General features: G+C 39.2%; 1 protein-coding gene across 1 annotated transcript; it reads right to left on the bottom strand.

Moving 5' to 3' along the window:
* Positions 1-3436: 3436 nt before the first annotated feature.
* Positions 3437-20466, bottom strand: LOC108695828 (NXPE family member 2). Its single transcript, XM_041569206.1, has 6 exons — positions 20343-20466; positions 12862-12972; positions 10879-11570; positions 10041-10102; positions 5082-5300; positions 3437-4332 (listed from the first exon to the last, which is right to left on the bottom strand). The coding sequence occupies exons 2-6, from the start codon at positions 12940-12942 to the stop codon at positions 3797-3799; spliced, it is 1590 nt and encodes a 529-aa protein (XP_041425140.1). The 5' UTR covers positions 12943-12972; positions 20343-20466; the 3' UTR covers positions 3437-3796.
* Between the last annotated feature and the right edge of the window lie 937 nt (positions 20467-21403).

Raw genomic sequence — 21403 nt, forward strand, 5'->3', positions numbered from 1 at the left:
TACTGGCTTCACAGTAAGTCCCCCAATGGACTAAATGAGGGATTTACCTTTTCCCCCTTTTTGTGACCAGGATACAATCTAATAAACATTTATTCAGGGATTATATCTGTCATTATGACAGTAGTAGTACTGGAAACTAAGGCAACTTACTTAATTTAATTACAGTGTGAATTTGTGCATGACTTCATTTTAGATTGAATAGGCAGTTGATTCTTCCGCTCCATCTGTTTTTTGAAGTTGGCGACTTGTGTATCGTATAACTAAGCGCAATACTTCACTTACCCAAAGACTATAAGGTCCCCTAAATGTCAGTAACGTATATTGGGACCCAACAGACTGCAAATTTTTACTGACATAGTGAGTATCAGCGATGATAAACTACTAGCAAAGCATCAATGATTCCCTATTAGGTGAAGCAATAGTATGGGCACTTCCGCCCTAAACAGGAAGTGACGTCGCGCAACTAGTGTGAGTTTTTCAGACAGTGACTATTTAAAGGATGGAAAGGAGCGGGTCCGACACTTATGCCCCTGACGAAGCTGCCGAGCAGTGAAACACGTTGGGTGGTGTAGGTGGAAGGTGGTGAGGCTAGTTCCCACGCTTCCCAACGTAGCTAGGCAGAAACTATAGCATTGGGAGGGAATGGTGGGGGGCTCAAAGGTGGCTCATTGGAAGGTGTGGAATACATTTAAGAGCGCTACTGGCACTAACGCTGTGTGAACAGTGAAGTGCATTTAAACATTTGGTTACCACTAGCCTACCTAATCCGCCTACACATTCATTTTTTAATATGTGCTATTTTTAAGGACATTGTCCTGCACAGCTGTGATTGGAACATGCTGCGTGTGTTTATGTCGGTTTGAGCCTATTTGGTTTTTATTAAGCATAGTTACTATTAAAGGTTAAGTTTTAATATACTGTTGCGATCATAACCTGAACTGGCTGGCTTGCTACATAGTTGCTGGATGGGTGTCTAACATTCAATTCAGAGCTTGTGTGCAGTAATTTGTGTTTCTATGTAAGTGTTGAGAAACGTAACAAACTAGTGACATGTTGATTAGTCACTCCCAGTCCCAGATATAATCAACAATATATTGGTACAGTAAATACAGGTATGGGACCTGTTGTAGTGAATGCTCAAGACCTGGGGTTTTCCAGATAACGTCATTGTTCTCTGACAATAACCTGCTGCACCCTCTGCAATCTGGTTTTAAGCAACAACACTCCACTGAAACTGCCCTAACCCAACTAACTAATGCACTTTTAACCGCTACAGCCAACATCCATTTCTCACTGCAAATACTACTTGACCTCTCAGCTGCTTTGACACTGTGGAACACCCTCTCCTCCTCCAGTCCCTCCATTCACTTGGCCTTTGTGACACGGCCCTGTCCTGGTTCTCTTCTTAACCCCCTAATTGTTCCTTTAGTAACTCCTTCAAGTACTCCTTCAAGGAGTAGCATCTTCTCCCAACCTCTTTCTGTTGGGGTTCCTCAATGCTCTGTTCTGCGCCCCTTATTATTTTCCGTCTATACAGTACTTTCTCTCTCGGCAAACTATATACTCACCCCACTGCTTACTACACTCCTTTACTGATCTCTTCTCTCATTACCTCCTCACATGCCCGCATTCAAGACTTTGCAAGGACTGCACCCCTCCTTTGGAATTCTCTCCCATGGTCTGTGTGACTTTCTCCCAACTTTTCTGCATTGAAAAGATCTCTTTAAACACACTTATTTAGAGACACCCATCCTCATTCTGTTTAGCTACCAAATGCAATACCATGTACTACATCTCTCACCCACTTAATTCTGATCTTGCTCACTCCAACACCTTGTGTCTTATTCCCTTCCCTTTAGATTGTAAGGTCATTTGCACGGGGCCTTCCTTACCTTTTATACCAGTATGTTGTGATGTTTGTAACTCCATATGTTCTACGTATGTAATTCATGTGATTTAGTTGTATAAACACATTAAAGGACCAGTAACATCAAAAAAATTTTTTTAAAAAATCGTTAGTACACATCAAAAAAAAACACCACCACAAATTATAATTTAAAATCACAAAGCCTTTATTAAGAAATAACTTACAGAAACTGCACTTGTACAGAAACGGCGAAAGGGCGACCATCCATGCTGCTGGGCTCGATTTCTCCTCCCTGGCTACTCTACTGTCAGCGTGTGAAGGAGCAAGATGGATGCCTCATGTCTGCGATGCGATGAAATGACTGCTCGAGCCCCCTCCTCCTCCTGCACTATAGATGAGAAGCGCCCACCTGGACACTGGAGGAAGCGGTGGTAGTGGAGGCGGTGGAGGGAGCTGTAATTCAATGTTGGCAGCGGCAGCCGCTACTCATCATCAGTCACTGGCCAGGCCCCTCCTCCTCCACCGCTCCCTGCCCTGGTCGCTCCTGCTCCGTTCCCTGCCAAGAGGTGTGCTAGTGCTGCAAGTATAGCACGTACTGAGTTGTGGGAAGCTTCCCCCCTCCCCATAGCATTTGTTTGAAACTGTCCAGCACAGTGTATGCGGCAATGAGACGAGGCGACGCAGTTTATACTGTGCCACAAAGCTGCCAGTGTATAGCGCTAGTGTATTTTCAGCTGCTGCCCAAGCAGGAAACTCTGCAAGTTTGAGCGGAAGAGCGGAAGAAGAAGAGCGGAAGCACTAGCGCTATACACTGGCAGCTTTGTGGCACAGTATAAACTGCGTCGCCTCATCTCATTGCCGCATACAGTACACTGCGCGGACAGTTTCAAACAAATGCTATGGGGAGGGGGGAAGCTTCCCACAACTCAGTACGTGCTATACTTGCAGCACTAGCACACCTCTTGGCAGGGAACGGAGCAGGAGCGACCAGGGCAGGGAGCGGTGGAGGAGGAGGGGCCTGGCCAGTGACTGATGATGAGTAGCGGCTGCCGCTGCCAACATTGATTTACAGCTCCCTCCACCGCCTCCACTACCACCGCTTCCTCCAGTGTCCAGGTGGGCGCTTCTCATCTATAGTGCAGGAGGAGGAGGGGGCTCGAGCGTCACTTCATCGCATCGCAGACATGAGGCATCCATCTTGCTCCTTCACACGCTGTCAGCAGAGTAGCCAGGGAGGAGAAATCGAGCCCAGCAGCATGGATGGTCGCCCTTTCGCCGTTTCTGTACAGGACAGGAAGTGCAGTTTCTGTAAGTTATTTCTTAATAAAGGCTTTGTGATTTTAAATTATAATTTGTGGTGGTGTTTTTTTTTTGATGTGTACTAACGATTTTTTTTAAAAAAATTTTTGATGTTACTGGTCCTTTAACTTTACATCACTGTGCAATATAATGGTGCTCTATACATACATTAATAATAATAATAAAAATAATTTGCATCGTCATACCAACCAATAGGCTGGTTTTGCTTCCAATAAGGATTAATTATATCTTAGTTTGGATGAAATACAAGATACTGTTTTATTACAGAGAAAAAAAAAATCATTTTTTAAAAATTTGGATTATTTACATAAAATGGAGTGTGTGGGAGATGACCATTTTGTAATTCGGAACATTCTAAATGACTGGATAATGGACAATGAATCTCCTACCTGCATTAACAACCCTCCACAGTTTATCCGCTACATGCCAAATTCTTCCCATATGACCCAGGCACTCTCCAAATAGCAATACACAGACAAGTGTGCAGTGAACTGCTATATACTGTATGTGACATTTGTGGTCATTAACAGTTTTTGGTACTGATTAATTTGTTGTCCTATATTTGTAGCAATAAATCTAAGGTTTTTTTTTAGCAAATTTAAGTTGCTGCTAACACAGATAGCTTAATAATAAATCCACTTCGCTGGCTATCACTACTTCAGAAGGATGGTTTTTTTCACTTGCAAAAGCAACCGTCATGTCCCAAGCATCCACCACAGCAACATTAAGGTCTTGCAAAATATTGATCACAATTGAATATTGCACATAGCCATGGAAATCACTAAGCATTTCTATCCTTTCATTCATTTCACTGGTATTCTCAGTTTTAACAATGACTTTGGTTTCAGGACTCCGCAAAAGTAGCTGTTCAATGGCCCGTCTTATATTAATAACCCTTCGAATGTAATGTTCTAAAGGAAATAAACGGAAGTGCATTCCCAGAGTAAATATGTAGACTGTATGTTGGTTACCACTAATGTGATCAATTTGATCCGGAATTGTATACTCCTCCTTAAAGGTATGAAAAACAAGCATTATGAAAGGGTTTGTGTGTTTTCTCCATTCTATTTTTATATTTCTCTCCAGGTCCACAAACAAACGTGTCATTGGCCAGTTTTCATTATAAAGGTTAAATGTCTTAAGACCTAAAAAGAAAGAATCATACTAGTTATTAATCATTTAGAATTAAACCATTTGTAATTAAGATGCATACTTTTTATATAAGACATTATTTGAATCTGTTCACTATAGTGAGGTTCTCTTTAAAATATCCTATATAATGTATACAAAATTTGTCATCAAACAGGGCATGATTTGTCAAAAATTAACACATTATGGCATTTTTCATTTGATATTATAAGAAACAGTTGTAAGTAGTTATAGGAAATATAACCACTGCTTTGAATCAAAAAAGTAGTAGAGACAAGGGTCAGGTTGAGGCATGGCCAAATTCAGGCAAAAGAGTCAAGGCAGGCAGCAAAGATTCAAAGTCAGAAGCAAGAGTCAAAATACAGAAAAAGCAAAAGTACTGTATAAACGCTTGTGCAAGGTTTGAAAAATACAGTACTAGCTTGGGCAATGAGTAAATACAAGAATGGGGAAAAGTGTGCCAAGCTGCTTCAAAATAAGTGCTGAGATCACAGCGCTGAGCCAAAATCCACTCGGATGATGTGGCGCATGCCAAGCATCAAGCCACGCACTGCTGTGATTTCACAATCATCTGAACTTCTCATTTTTTACAAATGAGAAATGTGAAATTACATCACTAAGCACTGATTATAACCAATGACATCACTAAGCACCATTTATAAGGATATAAATTACAATATATATAATTTATATTATTTTGTGTATTATAAATACATATTTATTTGTGACTTGTATCAAAACTTACTATTGACATGTTTGCTGATATAAGTCATCCACTGAAGCATAGTGGAATCTCCTGTCATGTACACTATTTTTCCTTTTAAACATTCATTGATATCCTTCATGTTGCGATATCTTGTTATACTGCAATACTGGCTGTTCCACATATTCTGGTAGAAATAACCACTGGGGAAAGTACAGTTCAATCCTGGGCTGCATTTCTTCTTTTCTACAGCTATGTTTCCTAACAGAATGAAAGGAAAACATATGGAATTTAAAATAAATACAAACAGATAAATTATGTGGCAGCAATTTCAAAGGGAAGGGAGTCTAGAATAATATGTATAACAGTTGAAATTGTCAAAATACAATTTTCAAAATTTAAAGGAAAAGTAAACCCTTTGCTGATCTTTTTCACAGTTCCGCCACTGGATCATCAAATCAAGATACAATTATAGATCTACAGAGGTGAAGAAGCTGACCTCAGCGAAACACATCAGGTGTAACATCACTTCCGGTCTCAGCAGTGAGTGGATGTGCAGGTGGAACACACAGGAGAGGAAATAAATCGCAAAGCCTTTATTAAGAAATAACTTACCAAAACTCTGCTTCCGCTCCGCTTCATAAAAGGTGACACGGCAATGATCCATCGTGCAGTGCTCGATTTCTTCTCCCTGGCTATCTCCTTTAAGGAAGGCAGGGAGGAGAAATCGAGTGAAGCACGATGGATCACCCGATAGCTTTCTGAAGAGGAGTGCAAGTTATTTCTTAATAAAGACTTTGCGATTTTAACATTTAATTTGTATACTAATGAATTTTTTTTTAAAAATGTTTTTGATGTTACTGGTCCTTTAATTATAATTTTATTTTAGAGATAGCACTTTGTAGAAATCATTATAGCACTTTGGAACACACATGAATCTGTTCATAGACTTTCTATGGTTCAAGACACACAGATTAGTTTTCTAACACTTTGGTGACTGCACTGAATATTAACAATATTGCAATAGGTTCTATTATTTGTTTTTTTCCATAGCATGTGGTGCTGATCTATAATTTTAACTTGAATCTAGAATAATATGCCAAGTAGACCTGTAGGCAGGCAGAACTGAACACTCCATTTGTGGTTTAGGTGCATGCTGTGTGGTATTAGCTGCTGTAACATTTATGGGCTACTGACCGGGCAAAATGTAGTTACTGCTGAATCCAGATACACAGGAGGGTGAAGATGTGAAAGGTAAGCATTGTCACACATATTTCTTTTAGTAACTTGGACCCAAGTTTGTACAACAAACCCTGGGAAGTGCTAGGAAATTGCCGCTCCCCAGTGCTCCTATAATGCGCCTGGGTGGCATGCCACCCCTGAAATTTTGCAGCCCTAGGCCTGGGCTTTTGTGGCCTCACCACAAATCCAGGCCTGCTGACTTGTAAGAGTCTATTATGACGCAGTGTGTATGATTGTATAACTATATATAACGCTGCTAGGATACACACCAGTGTAGAATTTTACAATGAACAAAAGTACATATAGGTAGGACAAGCATTGTAATAAATAAATATAATATATTTACAGAGATTAAGTGCCGTGTCATAAGAAACACAGTAGGAAGGAGACCCTGTCCTGTAGCGCTTACAATTTAAGTGGGTAGGTAACATACAGTCATGAATAGGAGGGCAACGTTTATATTTGGGTGGCACTTTATTTAAGGTTTTGTAATTCTCTATGACATTTATATGTATGGATGAGGGTAGGGTACTCATCCCCCTACAGATTGGCTTTCAAGCTACAGTATGCTCCAGAGTTTTCCTAGCCTTGCTTGCCGCTGTGACCCACAGTTAAGTTATCAGGCAGTGTCACGTCACTGTAGGGGTAGATATCTGATTGGACAGTGGGTGGGAAATATGCCTGAAAGATACTCAGAGCCACATAAGTATACTAGGAAGCATAGAGGGCACAGGAAGTACCTAAATTCAGCTCCCATCAGGTAGAAGGCAACTCTAGGGGCTATTAGGGGCCCCCAGGAGTTGCTAGAGAAACTGTTCAAGAAATCAAGGAGGAAGCTTGAGCCAAGCTATCTTGACTGAGAAGAATAACTAAGAGATCTACTACTACCCAGGGAGACAGATCAGAGATTAAACCTCCATTGCAAGGAATTTGTCAGAACAATAAGCCCATGACTCCTGAGTAACAGCCTTCAAGGACACTTTTGTGTGTATATGCCATGCCAAAAGTGAACATTTTCCACTGCGTAGAGTATTCACAATAAAACAACTTTGCATCATATTTTGTAGTCTATAATATGTATATTTAGTGGCTACTACTGCTCATTATTGAAAAAGGCAATTGGGAAGAAGGGCAGTCTGTCGTTGTTTATTTCCTGTTGATGTTTAAGGATTTTGTCAGCTATGCTACTAGTCTTTTTGGCCTGGAAGGAAGATGATTTGGAATTGCTTGTTGGCTTGTGTTGTCCTGTGAATTTATGGGGGGTGATTAGATGTGCTGTGATTGGTATGGTTGCCACCTTTTCTGGAAAAAATACAGGCCTTCCTATATATTTATCGTTTTTCCCTATTAATAACATTGGGATCAACCATCATTTTTACCGGCCAGGCCGGTAAAGTACCGGCCAGGTGGCAACCGTAGTGATGGGGCATGGGCTGCTGTGTCATGAGTGATTGATTACTTAGGGATTAAGGTTGGCTGTAACTGGGGAGTTTGGGCTGCTGTGACTAGTTGAGGGGTTTAAGCTACTGTGACAGTTTGGGGGGGGGGGGTTGGCTGCTGTGCTGTGGCTGCTTGGGGAGAATGTGGAAAATAGTAATGTGAGATGGAGGGGTAGTGGGATGTAGATTAAAAAACTTGCCATGTGTGCAAAAATGCCTTGGCCCAGGTCTGGTACTGGGCACTCTGCCTTCTTGATTATTCTGTATAACTCAGCAACATCTTAGGACAGCCAATATTCTCTGTATTCTTGATCTTTTTACCTTTGCTGATGATATGTCTTAGAACAAGCTGCTGCTGAACTATACAGAATATATACATGACTGAGCACTGCTTAGTAAAGATTTTCTTCACTATGACAGACAGAGTGTCTGCTCCAGTATACATTAATTGTGATATCACTGGGTAGAGATTTCATCTTACGGCAAAGTCTCTAAGAATATCATTGTTGTATGCTACAAACTGCCCAGTACAAGTGAGGGGAATGAAACCCAGCTATTGTTATAAATAGAAGAGGCTTCACAAATTGATCATATTGTTATTATGGGGGACTTCAAATAACTACACATATACTGGAGTAATGGGGTATCCAAATAAAAAAAGAGCTAAGTGGTTTTCTTAATATGCCAAATGATAATTTTTTAAATTCAGGTAGTTCAGAAACTTACTAGGAAAGGTTATCTTTTGGATCTAACTAATTATACCAATTTTATCTACAGCACTTGTGTCATTGAGCATGTAGGGAACAGTCGACAGTAACTTGCCCTCTTTTTAGATTATGTTACAGAGAAAACTGTATAAGGGAGTAACTAAAGGACTCATTTATGTATGCAATAATATTGTAAATGGTATATATCACATTAACTGTAACGTACTATATATAACAGCTTTTGTGGATAAGTCCCTGTGTAAGTGGCTGTTTAAGAGAATGACGTTCTGTTTTGCATTACATGGATATTAACTTGAGGGATGAAAACATAAAGACATGCAGGGAGACATGCAGAAACTATGAGAAAAGACTATGAAGGTTGGGGTTGTTTTCTCCAAGTTTTGAAAAAAATGTTGCTTTAGGAAATAAAGAGGGAAATCTGTTCAGGTATTAAACTGAAAAATTGTATTGTCAAATTTGTGTTTTCTTCCAACAATTTGGAGAGGAGTGGCTAAAAATATCCGTTCCTATCATTTAGTTCCTTCTTGCGTACCTTCCAGAATCAAGGGTGGACAAAGTGCGGTTTAGCTGGTCATTGTTCGTAAAATGTGCTTAATGCTTCCAGCTCCAATTACTGGGTCCAAAGTACAGGGACTCAGGTGTACACAAAGCAGGAAGGAGTCTTACTAAAATATATTCTTTATGTTCATTGTGTTTCTAGTGTTAGAAAGCTATCTTTCTCTGTTGCTGGACTACAGCTTTAAAGCACAAAGTAGGGCTTTATCATTGGATGGTTTCAGTTTTAGGTACGGCCCAATGATTATAACTAACATCAGACCCAGACTGAAGCATAAACCATGATCCCTTACTACTCTAGAATAAAAAAAAAATTGCTTTTTTTGAAAGGGGTGGTTAACCTTCCAAGACTTTTTTCAGTTCAGTTGTTTTCAGATAGTTCACCAGGAAATAATAACCTTTTTCAATTACTTTCTATTTTCTATTAACATTGTGACATTAAAAAGTAAATTTTTATATCTTGGCCATTTTGAACAAAGGTATATGTAGGTAAATCATACCCCTTTAAAATAATGATCTGGTTTACTTTAGTACTCAGGAATTGTTGTCATATTTATCAAATTATCTAGTTTCTTTTAGCTTTTTCCAGAGTCAGCTAGATATGCTATACTGTCCATATTTGCTGTATTTGGGTAAATTAAAAAGGTCTTCAGAATCTGGTTCCCTTTTTTCCTTTGCCTTGCTCCTATTTTAATTTACCAATTTATGATGCACTCATGGCATGGAAAACTATATATCAAACTACTTGCAGATTGACTTATTTATTCCCTTGCATTTATAGCATTGACACATTTACACAGCTTTTTACAGAGAATTTAAACATCATTCACATCAGTTCCCTGTCCCACTGGAACTTACAGTCTTAGGCCCCTATCACATTAAAGCACAGTAGGGCTAATTTTTTTCACTGGCCAATCACCGTATCTCTATGTTTATGGAGTGTGCAAAGAAAATTCACACTATCATAGCAGATATACAAATATACTAACAGACTTAGAGCCAGTCTTCAAGTACATATCCACAAAAATAATACTTACCACTACAGAGAGAGACAGAAATTTTCTCAAAATTCTTTGGTATTTCAACACGGATATTGGATCTTGAAAAAAGGACAACACAGCGTTAGACTATGCAAAACATATTACTGACAAAAATCAGAAAGAACTCTATGTTTTAACAATAAGAAAAAAAATCATTGTAGTGCAGAAGAATTGTTTAAAAAGAAATTTCCAATGTTTGAATATTACACCAACAGACAAATGAAGCATATTTTAGTTTTAGCATAATTTAAATGAAGTCATATGCAAACTGTACCATAAACATTAACTATATAATGTCAATATATATTTATATATATATATCTATCTATATATCTATATCTATATATATATATCTATATAGCAAGTAAGTTGCAGGTAAAACCTAGTCCCTTTGTAAAATGTATAATGAAGCAATAGAATTCTTAATGAATCAGATAAAATTGAGCATAGGACTGGCCAGATATGGGATGACTTTGACGTAGTTGGCCAGCTTAAATATATTGCAATATATGGACAAACAATCCCTGTGTTGTTTAAAGGGTAAGGCATTTTTTAGTAGCAGTATGCACAAAATGTCTCTGTCTTAAATATATTGATAATGGGTTGAGTGCAGAGGACTCTTGTATTTGACTATATGTATTTTGTGGTCACACCCTCATTGCACCCCCGCCTAATGGTTTTAAAAAATAGTGGTGAGCACAACTTTCCCTTGTTTGTTATATATATATATATATATATATATATATATATATATATATATATATATATATATATTGCTTTCAAATGGGCTATACAGATATAAAATAATTACTTTTGACATGGATTTATTGCTTACCTGGTTAACAGATCTTTTTCAGATTTGCTTAGATAAGTGTGAGAGTCTACAAAAACACTCATCATTTTCGTCAGGGACCCACATGGAATATTCACAGGTTTTTCACAATAAAAGTATTCTTCTTCTTTGATATTAGAATATTCACATAGTTCTTGTGTTTGATTTAGGTCAAATCCACACTTTACTTTGGCCTCATTGCCTTTATATACAAAATATCCTGTGTAGGCTACATAGCCATGACCTTTATTTCTCGCTTGCCATAAAGCTGATATTGCTTCACTGGGATGGACCATAAGGATTGAAAATTGTACTATACCCTGCCAGAAAAGGGTAAAATGTATGTGATAGCTCCCATTCCTTAGATCTTCTACTCTCCCCGATGCACTGGCTTTAATATCAGGAGAGTATATTCTTGCTGTGATGAAGTCTCCCCCATACGTCTTTCTTCTGCCCAAATGATCAAACATGTCAACTTGGACAGTCAAAGAATCGCCAACACAGTACTTATCTTTAGGATTTATAATGTTGGCTTTGCTGTTTCGAGCACTGGTTGTGTTATCAAAGTGAGTGAAGCTGATCTTCGGAATTGAACTGTCTACTTCATTGAAGATTCTTTTCACTTCTTTCTGAAGTTCTGTTTCGTTTTTTGTGATTTCTTCACAGTTTGAATTCGAGTATAGAAGTGTAGGGATCTTGTAATCAGATTAACAAAAGCATGGTTAGAATGGAAGAGCTTACTGAAAAACAGTGCATGTCATTTTAAGAACTGTATCTGGAATTATGTAATATGTAGCAAATTATTAAAAAATAATATAAAAGCTTCTTTGAGTTTGTAGAAACCTGAACACATTAGGGGGCTGATACACGAATATCCAGTATGATACTTACTGCTCCATAAAAAACAAAAACCTTACTCTTATATATTTGTTTTCTGCACAATAATTAAATCCAGCACTGAAAAGCATTAACCAATTTGGTAATCACTGCTTGCGGTTTGTGCTTACGTTACTCAGATCACAGTGGCGCTCGAATGCTCAAAACAGTCAAACAAATGTTTCAAAATTAAAAATTATTATTTCAAAAATGTATCAATTTATTAAAACACTTTTCTGATAGTCAGGAAAGTGTTACTAAATAGGGAACATACCAAACCACTTCGAAATCTTCTGTATGAAAGCATCTGAACTAAAAAACAAGTACATTGCACACAGAGGTTGTAAATGACCACTTATATTTGCTATGAATAGTTCAGATATATATATATATATATATATATTAATATATATTAAATAAAGATATATTAAAGATTAAAAAAAACAATATATTTCACATATTTGCAGTTTTTATTGGATCTTTTCACCTTGTGAAATATATATATATATATATATTAATATATATGTATTAAATAAAGATATATTAAAGATTAAAAAAAATATATATACACATATATATATATAATTCAGCAGAAGGACCCGCACTCCATGCTTAGCGAATAAATGAATTTTTTTAATGTTTTTTTTTTTTTTTAAAAATCACTTATTATTTTTTTATAAATTAAAAAAACACTTATTCACTAAGCAAGGAGTGCGGGTCCTTCTGCTGAATTATATGTTCTGATTTGACCCTGCACCCACTATCATCGGTGAACGTAAAATATAAATAATATATATATTTTTTAATTTAAAAAATTAAAAAAAAAATACAATTAGGAAAATACAATGACAAATTCAATCCATAGCAGGCATCATGATTACCTGCTTCATGGAATCCTAAATAACATTGCATCTCATAAAATATAATGTTATAAAAAGTAAACAAAATGTATACAAGTAATATATATATATATATATATATATATATATATATATATATATATATATATATATATATATATATATATATGTGTGTACAGTACTAAGTCAGTAAGGAATCAGGGTGCTACTAAAACAAGGTGAACAGAAATATTGAAATAAATTCCCTTACCTTTACAATCCTGCGGTGAACCAAAAAACTCAATAAGACTATTGAAAGTAGTAAAAATACAAAAGCATGCCGCTGCTTCATTGCAGTCTGTTAAGCAGACAACATCAATACCTAAAAAATAGAGAAATTTTATAAGAAACACGACATATCTAGATATGTTCTTTTATCATTCCTCAGTGGAAACGCACAGATACAGATTTGCTGTGATTGTGACATTGGGTGTGGCTCTAGGGTTATATACTTCCAGCACTTAGTAACTCTCTCACACTCAAGTAAAAAACTTTACTACGATCACTCCAAAATAACCCTATCTCCCAAAACACTTGCTGCCACCATATAGAAATTATGGCTGTAGAATTCACTTAGCAATGTCTCTCTTATAATCTCTTATTATTACTCAACACTCACAGCAGTTAAAATGCCAATGTACCAGATACTTCAGCAGTACTTTAGTTTCAAATGTGATTGTTTCTGCTTGTGTTGCTTGATACTTTGGGGCAGATTCACTAAAGGGCGAAGTGGCTAACACTATTGACTTTTCGCCAGAAATCCAATCCAAAGGGACATCGCCAATTCACTAACAGGCGCAGATGATAATTCGCTAGCGAACGGGACAGTTGCTAGCGTTCATTTGCACTCTGTCGCCAGGTGACTTTTCGCTGAGGCGAATGGTTGTTGATCCGCAAATTCAGTAAAGTGTGGATTTTACTGAACATTGCCTCTTTCGCCAGAGTTGACTTCGCCACCTCAGACCATGCGAACTGCTAAAATGAAGCTAGAGCTTCCTCAATCGTATGTCAAATACATCATATCCTGTCTGCTGAAAATGCATTAAAATTTAAAAAACGCTGGCGACTTTTCCTTTTTTTAAGGCAGGATTGACTAAAAAAGTCCTAGCTAACGTTTTTTTGGCTTAACATTTTTCCCCAAACATTTGAGAACTTGTGATGGGTGAAAAAATTCACCTTAGTTAAATTTGAGCCGAATTTTTGATACCGAAGGTGCGTGCATCAAAAAAAGGATGCGCAACACACGGGACGTCAGCCACAGCAGCCAATTAGATGTGAGCCCTCCCACTGTCTATATAAGGAGGTGCAGAGGCAGCCATTACTAGTTTCCATGTATTTTTGGTAGAGGTTAGAGAGAGCTGGAGATAGAGAGATTTGTGTTTTATTTAGCTAGAGGAGTTTGTGTAGTAAGCTTTTTTTCAGTGCAAGTGGAAATTGTGGATTTCAGTTTACTGTTTTCCCTCTTCTGCTTGCCTGCTCACCACTCAATAGCACTTGTTAGGGCTAACTGTCTGTGTGTATCCCTTATGGCTGCACACTTCGCTTGAGGGGTTATAGTTTAGGGTTTTATTTTTTTCTCCTTTCCTTCCCCCAAATATCCAAAACCCCACTTTTTTAAGTTTAGTTGTACCCACTATGACGGGCCGTGGGAGAGGGAGGGGGGGTGTGATGCGAGGTCTGGGTGGTGGTGGGAGGAAGGGTGGGATAGGGAGAGGAGAGTCCAACCCCACAACAGCACAGCCCAGATGCTATGCCCAGTCTGGGCACTGTAACGCAGCAGCAGCTGCAATCACAACAGCAGCAGCAACATCATCCATGTCTGATGAGGAGGAGGAGGTCATGGCACAGCCCAGATCAGTAAGGGATATTAGGCAGGGTCCCCTAATGGCAGGGCAGCAGGCTGCTGGTGTGGGGTCAGACACCAGCATGCTGGATGTGAGTATGGATGAGATATATGATGCAGGGTCTGGTCTGGGGGAGGATGATGACAGGGACAAACCCTGGGAGCCGGCTCAGGAGGATAAAAGCAGCAGTTCAGGGGGGGGCACTGTGTGTTGTTGATGAGGATGATGATGAAGAACTGGCCCCATAGAGACAGAAAACCCCACCAACCACTGCTACGGGGGGGGGGGGGGCATGCAATAGGGTAGCATTGCACCTGGGTCCAGAGCCTCTGGGCATACAGGTGGGGACCATCCCTAGCCCTCCACAGCAGGCAAGGTGGTGACCTGCACATCAGCAGTATATGCATTTTTCACTTGCCAGACTCAGGACCAGTCAGTAGCAGTGTGCCAGTGGCAGTGGCAGAAAGTTTGAAGGGGGCAGACAGGGTAACAAATCGGAATGTCGACTTTAAGTTCCCATATGAAACATCATCACAGGATGATGTGGGAACAGCACCGAAGTGCCAGGGCACCGGAGGGCAGTGGTGCTTCCAGTCCACCTCCTCCCATTCCTCTTGGAAGAGGTGCTAGCTCCCCATCCCCAGTAGCAAGGGAAGAGGATTCTGAGGCTCACAGTTGGAGGCAGCCACTGTGTAGCTCTGCCTCTTCTGCAGCCCCTTTTGACTCCTCCTCCTCACTGCCATCATCAGTGTGGCACCTGTCCTGTCAGGTTTCCCTCCCCCAGTTCTTTGGCCGCAAGGCACCTTTCTCCCCCAGCCACCCCCAAGTGCAGAGGCTCAATGCCTGTCTGGCAAAGCTTCTGGCAGTGCAGCTAGTTGAAGCAGCCCCCTTCCAACAGCTGATGGTTTGCACTGCCCCTAACTGGCAGATCCCCAGCAAACATTATTTTGCCTGGAAGGCCATCTCTGCCCTCCACCAGCAGGTGGTGGAGAATGTGTCCCTGTGGCTAGATCATGTTGTCGGCGGCAGGGTGCACTGCCTCCAGATCTGTTCCATCTGGACCGGGATGATTACTGGGTGGCCACTTTGCTAGACCCACAGTACAAGGCAAAGGTGGGGGAGTTCCTTGTACCCAGCCAGAGAGAGAGGAGGGTGGGTCAATTGAAGAGGGCTCTGTGCTCAAAACTGGTGGAGGCCTTCCCCCAGGCTGACATATCTCAGGCCTCCACTACTCCACACATCCAGCAGAGATGGGGGCCTAGCAGCAGCAGCAGCAGCAGCAGCAGCAGCAGCAGCAAAGGCGAGATCTCATGGGTGTGTGGAAGAGCCTTTTTGAGCCTCATAAGGCAGTAGCAGGCCCATTCAGCATTTAAAGTTACCACCAACAGCAGCTGGAGCATATGGTGGCTGATGAAATGGGGTCAGTCACAGTTACAGGATGACATGAGCACTGATGATGTCCCCATGCATTTTTGGGTGTCAGGGCTCAACCAGTGGCCAGAACTGGCACAGTATGCTCTGGAAATGCTGGCTTGCCCCCATGCTAGTGTCCTGTTAGAGAGTGTCTTCAGTGGTGGGGTGGTCACTGAAAAGTGGACATGGCTATCCACTGGCAGCGTGGATATGCTGACATTAATAAAAATGAATGAGGCATGGATAAGCAGGGATATCCAAGACATCAGAGACTAGGCTCCTCTCCTTCTTCTCATAGATTTACCCTCTCACTATTGCTGCCTATACTCTCCTCTCATTGACTCCTCCTCCATAGTTTTGCCTATTCCCCATCTGGCTGATATGTCTGCTCCTGCTGCAGTCTGCTATCCCAAGTACTACTGCTGCATTGTCAGCAATCTATTTTGTGGTGCGGCCTTTCAGTGCTCCTACTGCTGTTCTGCTGCATTGTTGGCAAATTTATTTGTGGTGGGTGGCCTATCAATGTGCCCACTGCTGTATTGCTGCATTGTCTGCAATTTTTTCTGTGGTTGGGGGCCTATCAAGGCTAATAATAATGTTGCTTCTAATTCTGCAGCGTAGTTGGCTAATTTCTTCTGGTTGAGCTCTACCATGGCTTCTAAAAATGTTGCTTCTAATACTGCCGTGTAGTTGGCTAATTTCTTCTGGTTGAGGCCTACCATGGCTTCTAAAAATGTTGCTTACAAATACTGCCTCATAGTTGGCAAATGTCTTCTGTTTGAGGCCTACCTCATTTAATTTTCTGATTCTAATAAAGTTGATTTCAATACTACTGCTGCTGCTGTTGCTACTACTGCCACATCATTCGGCAAATGTCTTCAGTTTGAGGCCTACCTCATTTAATTCTTCTGATTCTAATAAATTTGATTCCAATACTACTGCATGGTTGAAAAATGTAGTCATACTATCATTACCCAAAGTCCTACCTCTAAGTAAGATGTTTGCAGGTACAAAAATGAAGTCTCTGAAACGACTGCTGCCAAAAGTCTTGCTGCCTCAGTCATCATACAAATTATACTTGTATTCTAATTATAATAACGTTGATGCTACTACTTTCATAAGTTTGTCTAATTTCTTCTGGTTGGGGTCTGCCAAAGCTCCTAAAAATTATGTGGCTTCCAATACTGCCACATTTTCTGGTTGAGGCCTTCCTCTTCTAATTTTAATTCTAATAATGTTGATGCTACTACTTTCATAAGGTTGTCTAATTTCTTCTTGTTGGGGTCTGTCAAAGCTCCTAAAAATGATGTGGCTTCCAATACTGCCGCATTTTCTGGTTGATTTCTTATGGTTGAGGCCTACAGGCTAATAATAATTTTACTTCTAATACTGCCGCATTTTCTGGTTAATTTTTTTCTGGTTGAGGTCTACCTCTTCTAATTTTAATTCTAATAATGTTGATGCTACTACTTTCATAAGGTTGTCTAATTTCTTCTGGTTGGGGTATAACAAAGCTCCTAAAATAATGTAGCTTCCAATACTGCCGCATTTTCTGTTTAATTTTTTTCTGGTTGAGGCCTACCTCTTCTAATTCTAATAATGTTGATTCCAATTTTGCAGCTGCTGTTGCTACTACTGCCGCATGGTTGGCAAATATCTTCTGGTTGAGGCCTATCTCATCTAATTCTAATAATGTTGATTCCAATACTGCTGCTGCTGTTGCTACTACTCCCACATGGTTGGCAGATGTCTTCTGGTTGAGGCCTACCTCATCTAATTTTAATAATGTTACTTCTAATACTGCTGCTACTGTTGCTACTACTGCCAGATTGTAGTCTAATTTCTTCTGAGTGAGGCCTACCAAGACTAATAACAATTTCACTTCTAATATTACCGCAAAGTCTAATTTCTTCTGATTGGGGTCTGTCAAGTTATTGCTTCCAATACTGCTGCATTGTAGTCTAATTTTTGAGCAAATGTGTGTTTGTTTAGGCCTGCACCAAGGCTAATAATATTTTTACTTCTAGTGCTGCAGCATAGTTAACAAATAAAGGTTGATTTATTTAACAGAAAAAATTGATTTCCCTTCTTAACTAATGCAGAGAACAAGTAAATCAATTTGAGATTATCTGCTGCAAAAAAAAACTCGTAATGGTGTTGCCTGCCCATACCTGCCAATGCCATCCTTATAGATGTTGTTACATGACACACCTCATCCTGTATAATTCATACTGTACAAATGCATTTGCTGTATTACTCAAACTGAAATTCTTTAATTGGCAGCTGAGTGGATCCAGGATGATCCTGATGCAGAAGGGGCAGAGGCAGAAGAAGAGGGTGAGGCAGCTGAAGAAGAATAGGTGGCTCAACCTGCTGCATGTCTCTTGGGCCTGGCACCTCCACCATCACCAGAAGATGTGGGCGTAGCACCAGCAGCAGTTCAAGCAGCTGATGCTGCAACACAGACTCAGCCAGTGCCACAGCTCCTCTTGGTCATGATGTCTGCCCTGGCCAAGCAGATTGCTGAAATGAGGAGGGAACTCCAGCAAGCCTTGGACTTTATTTATAGTTTCCGGGATAACCCTCTTCCCCCTCCTTTAGCAGCATTTTAGTTGAAAGTAGTGATTCGCAAATTTGTCCCATTTGGCTTTGCCACAAAATTCACGAAACGGCCGAAAAATATGCGAAACGTGAAATAATATTAACTATTTTGTCTTTATTAAGGTTCCTTGGACATTTGTAATAAAAAGTGGTAACTTCAAGCATTTGCACCAACATCTCTTATAAAGACGTCCATACAACTTTAATGTGCCCGTCCTATTCAAATTGACCTAAGTGTAAGATGACTTCTGAATTTTCGCTAGGCACAAACGAATGCTAGCGCATCTTTGCTATGAAATACTCGCACTGCCGAAGTAACGCTAGCAAAAAGTCGCCAGCGTTCGGTGCCCAGGACGCAACTTCACATTTTAGTGAATTAGCCTAGTGGTATCAAATTTGCACCTGTCAAAGTGGTGCGAGGTGTTTGATGCGGTCGCTGGCGACAATTCGCCCTTTAGTGAATCTGCCCCTTTGGCTCACTGGATTAGCTTTTAATAGAGGTTGTTTACCTTCCAAAACTTTTCCCAATTCAGTTGTTTTCATATAGCCTGCCAGAAATAAAGACTTTCTATTTTCTATATGTGACAGTTTTTCTAATATTAAAGTTTTATTTTTTACCTTCTAATGTCTTTCTAAAGTAGCTCTGGGAGGGGTTCACTGACACTTAGGGGGTTATTTACTAAACCTCAAATTTATCTGGAAGGACTTTTTGGGGCAAAAACTCGAATTTGTCTTGGGAAAAAAACCTCAAATTTCTCAAGATTTATTATAACCAGATGCTACAAAAATCCTGAATCCAAAAGTCAACCATCTAAGACCTGTTGAGGTCCTTTATAAGTCAATAGGAGAGGAACCAATCTCAATTTGAATATATTGTGGTTTGTGCTAGGTTTAGCCCAATAATCCTAAAAATTCAGGTATTTTGGGCAAAACCCCCAAAAAAACAAACAAAAAATGGACGATTCAGGTTTTTGCTCGATTTTATCGAGTTTTTTCCCAATTAGATTAATTCTGCCCACAACTACATACCCTCTATATACAGTATAGACCCTTGCTGACCCACCACGCTGATGATGGCACAAATGGGGCAGGGTGAGGCAAGCGCGAGAGTATAAAAAAGGATGCCAGAAGTTGGAGTTGGGAGTCTGATTCTGAATGACAGTTAGATCCAATGTATGTTTTAGGGATGGGCTTCTTTAGCCTAAAAAGGTGTATTAGAGTTTGCTCTTTCAAAATCACCAGAAATCCTGTCTTTCTACATGCAGGATTTTTTTGTTACATTATTTTGTTAGATTTTGTTTGTGCTGGAATCAGTTATTTGAGGAAGTTCTAAAACATCTGCTAAGAAAGGGACCCCACTGAAAGATATATTGGATCTAACTGTCAATGAAAATCTGACATCCAACTCCAGAATGAAGAGAAGATGATGCTGTGAGAGGGATAGTGAAGATAAACTTGATTATTTCAGAAATGGTATATCTTTTTTAATTGATTATATGTAGTACGTTTCTTATTTCAGTATGATGAAGCTTATTTTAAATTTTAATTTTAGTGATAGTTCCCCTTTAAAGGCAGCTGTTGAAATTGATACAATCGTTGCAAATATTCCACAGATGCTGCTGAGAAATGTATCAACTAATGTTGTAACAGTTGACAACCTGTAAAAATATTGTAATTTTTCTATAAATTAAAAAGCACAGAGATTATTGTACTACTGTACTGTATTAATGCAGGCATGATTCTTTTTTTTAAAAAAAAGTGGACCTATTCCCTATATGGACACATTTTTAGACCACTATCCGGAGAAAGGCAATATAATGTACATTATACTTACTGGTCTTTAAATAGAGGTGAAGTTTCTGCTTCTATTTTCCACTTTTTCAGTCTCACAGTTTCCTAATAATACAACATTACTTTCTGGAATGAAAGGCTTTCTGCAGCTTGGGATGTCTTCTCTCCTTGATAGTTTTGCTTATAGTAATAATGACTTATTTCTCCTCAGACTCTTATCCTTCTATAATGTTAACTGCCTGAACAGGTTTTTTTTACAGGGCTTCTGCCTATGATCTACCAATTTCAGAGATGATTAATTCTTCTTAAGAACTAATTTAAATTATAATTTTGTTAAACAAACAAAGATAATAAGGGTGGTGGCAGACAGGGAGATTAGTCGGCCAGCGACCCTAATGACTAACTGCCACGACCCTAACACTTAGGCACTATATATATTTGAAGGATAATAATAATAATTGTGTTTGATGCTTTAAAGTGAATAAAGTGGGCATGATAAAGTTGCAGCTTCCTTGAATCCAAACTCAAGGCAAGGTAGTACAGGTATGGGATTCTTATCTGAAAACCTGTAACCAGAAAGCTCCGAATATGGAAAGTCAGTCTCCCATAGTCTCCATTTATTTAATGTTTAAATGATTTTCTAGTAGACATCCGGTATGAAGATCCAAATTACTGAAAGATCCGTTATCCAGGAAAGTCCAGGTCCCATACCTGTAGAACTACAAGGAAAAAATATAATAAATAATACATATAATTATTATTATTAGGCTTCCAAATCAAACTGGCGTGATACACATTTGTTATTGTATAGAAAAACCTCACGTCACTCAGGTCTGCGTGAAAATTTCAATCATTTATTGAAGCGGAGTGCAATGCAATGTTTCGGGGTAACCCCCTTTGTCATACATATGGATTACAACACGCATGTGCATATGAATAGGTGATAAATAATTCAATTAAGATGATATCATTAATTAACCAATCAATTGTGATTTAAAATACAAGTAAAACCAAACTCCTTGTAACTTGCCAGTATGTGCAAAACTAAGTGAACATATTCCAAATATAGTCCATAATAGGTTAATCAAACAGGGCTGGTCAAGC

The sequence above is a fragment of the Xenopus laevis genome, chromosome 7L (genome assembly GCF_017654675.1).
Source record: "Xenopus laevis strain J_2021 chromosome 7L, Xenopus_laevis_v10.1, whole genome shotgun sequence".
Taxonomy (NCBI): domain Eukaryota; kingdom Metazoa; phylum Chordata; class Amphibia; order Anura; family Pipidae; genus Xenopus; species Xenopus laevis.

What these genes read in the sequence shown, in the direction of transcription:
- LOC108695828 (XM_041569206.1), bottom strand. Translation starts at nt 12,942, where the DNA reads ATGAAGCAGCGGCATGCTTTTGTATTTTTACTACTTTCAATAGTCTTA. An exon ending in GAAAAAGATCTGTTAACCAG is followed by an intron (nt 10,103 to 10,878) that starts GTAAGCAATAAA and finishes CCTTTTTTCAAG; the next exon opens with ATCCAATATCCGTGTTGAAA. An exon ending in TTCTGTCTCTCTCTGTAGTG is followed by an intron (nt 5,301 to 10,040) that starts GTAAGTATTATT and finishes TCATTCTGTTAG; the next exon opens with GAAACATAGCTGTAGAAAAG.